Source organism: Fulmarus glacialis, unplaced genomic scaffold (genome assembly GCF_000690835.1).
Source record: "Fulmarus glacialis isolate BGI_N327 unplaced genomic scaffold, ASM69083v1 scaffold24825, whole genome shotgun sequence".
NCBI lineage: Eukaryota > Metazoa > Chordata > Aves > Procellariiformes > Procellariidae > Fulmarus > Fulmarus glacialis.
In genome coordinates, this window is record NW_009212672.1 from 1 (window position 1) to 237 (window position 237).

Below are 237 nucleotides of genomic sequence, written 5' to 3' on the forward strand. Positions count from 1 at the left end.
GATGCAGCGGTGGCCAGTGCTGCTCTTCCTGGTCTGGGTCTGCTTTCTCTTCTTCGCTGGTATCGGGCTCTTCATGAGCGGCTTCTTGCTCACCCGCATTGAGCTTGCCAGCAGCAGTTCCTGCTCGGACCCGCTCGTGCCGCCACCCTGGGAGAGGCAGAGCCTGCCGCCCGGCTCCTGCTGGGCACCCCGGCGCTTTTCCAAGGCCGTGCTTGTCATCATCGATGCCCTCCGTTT

The 237-nt window shown here is 63.7% G+C and overlaps 1 protein-coding gene across 1 annotated transcript in view; it reads left to right on the plus strand.

Annotated features, from left to right (window-relative positions):
- Position 1: 1 nt before the first annotated feature.
- Positions 2 to 237, plus strand: part of PIGO (phosphatidylinositol glycan anchor biosynthesis, class O) — an 11,408-nt gene continuing 11,172 nt past the window's right edge. Inside the window, exon 1 of the mRNA XM_009577958.1 lies at positions 2 to 233. Coding sequence (XP_009576253.1) covers positions 2 to 233 — 232 coding nt within the window. The remainder of the gene's footprint in view (positions 234 to 237) is intronic.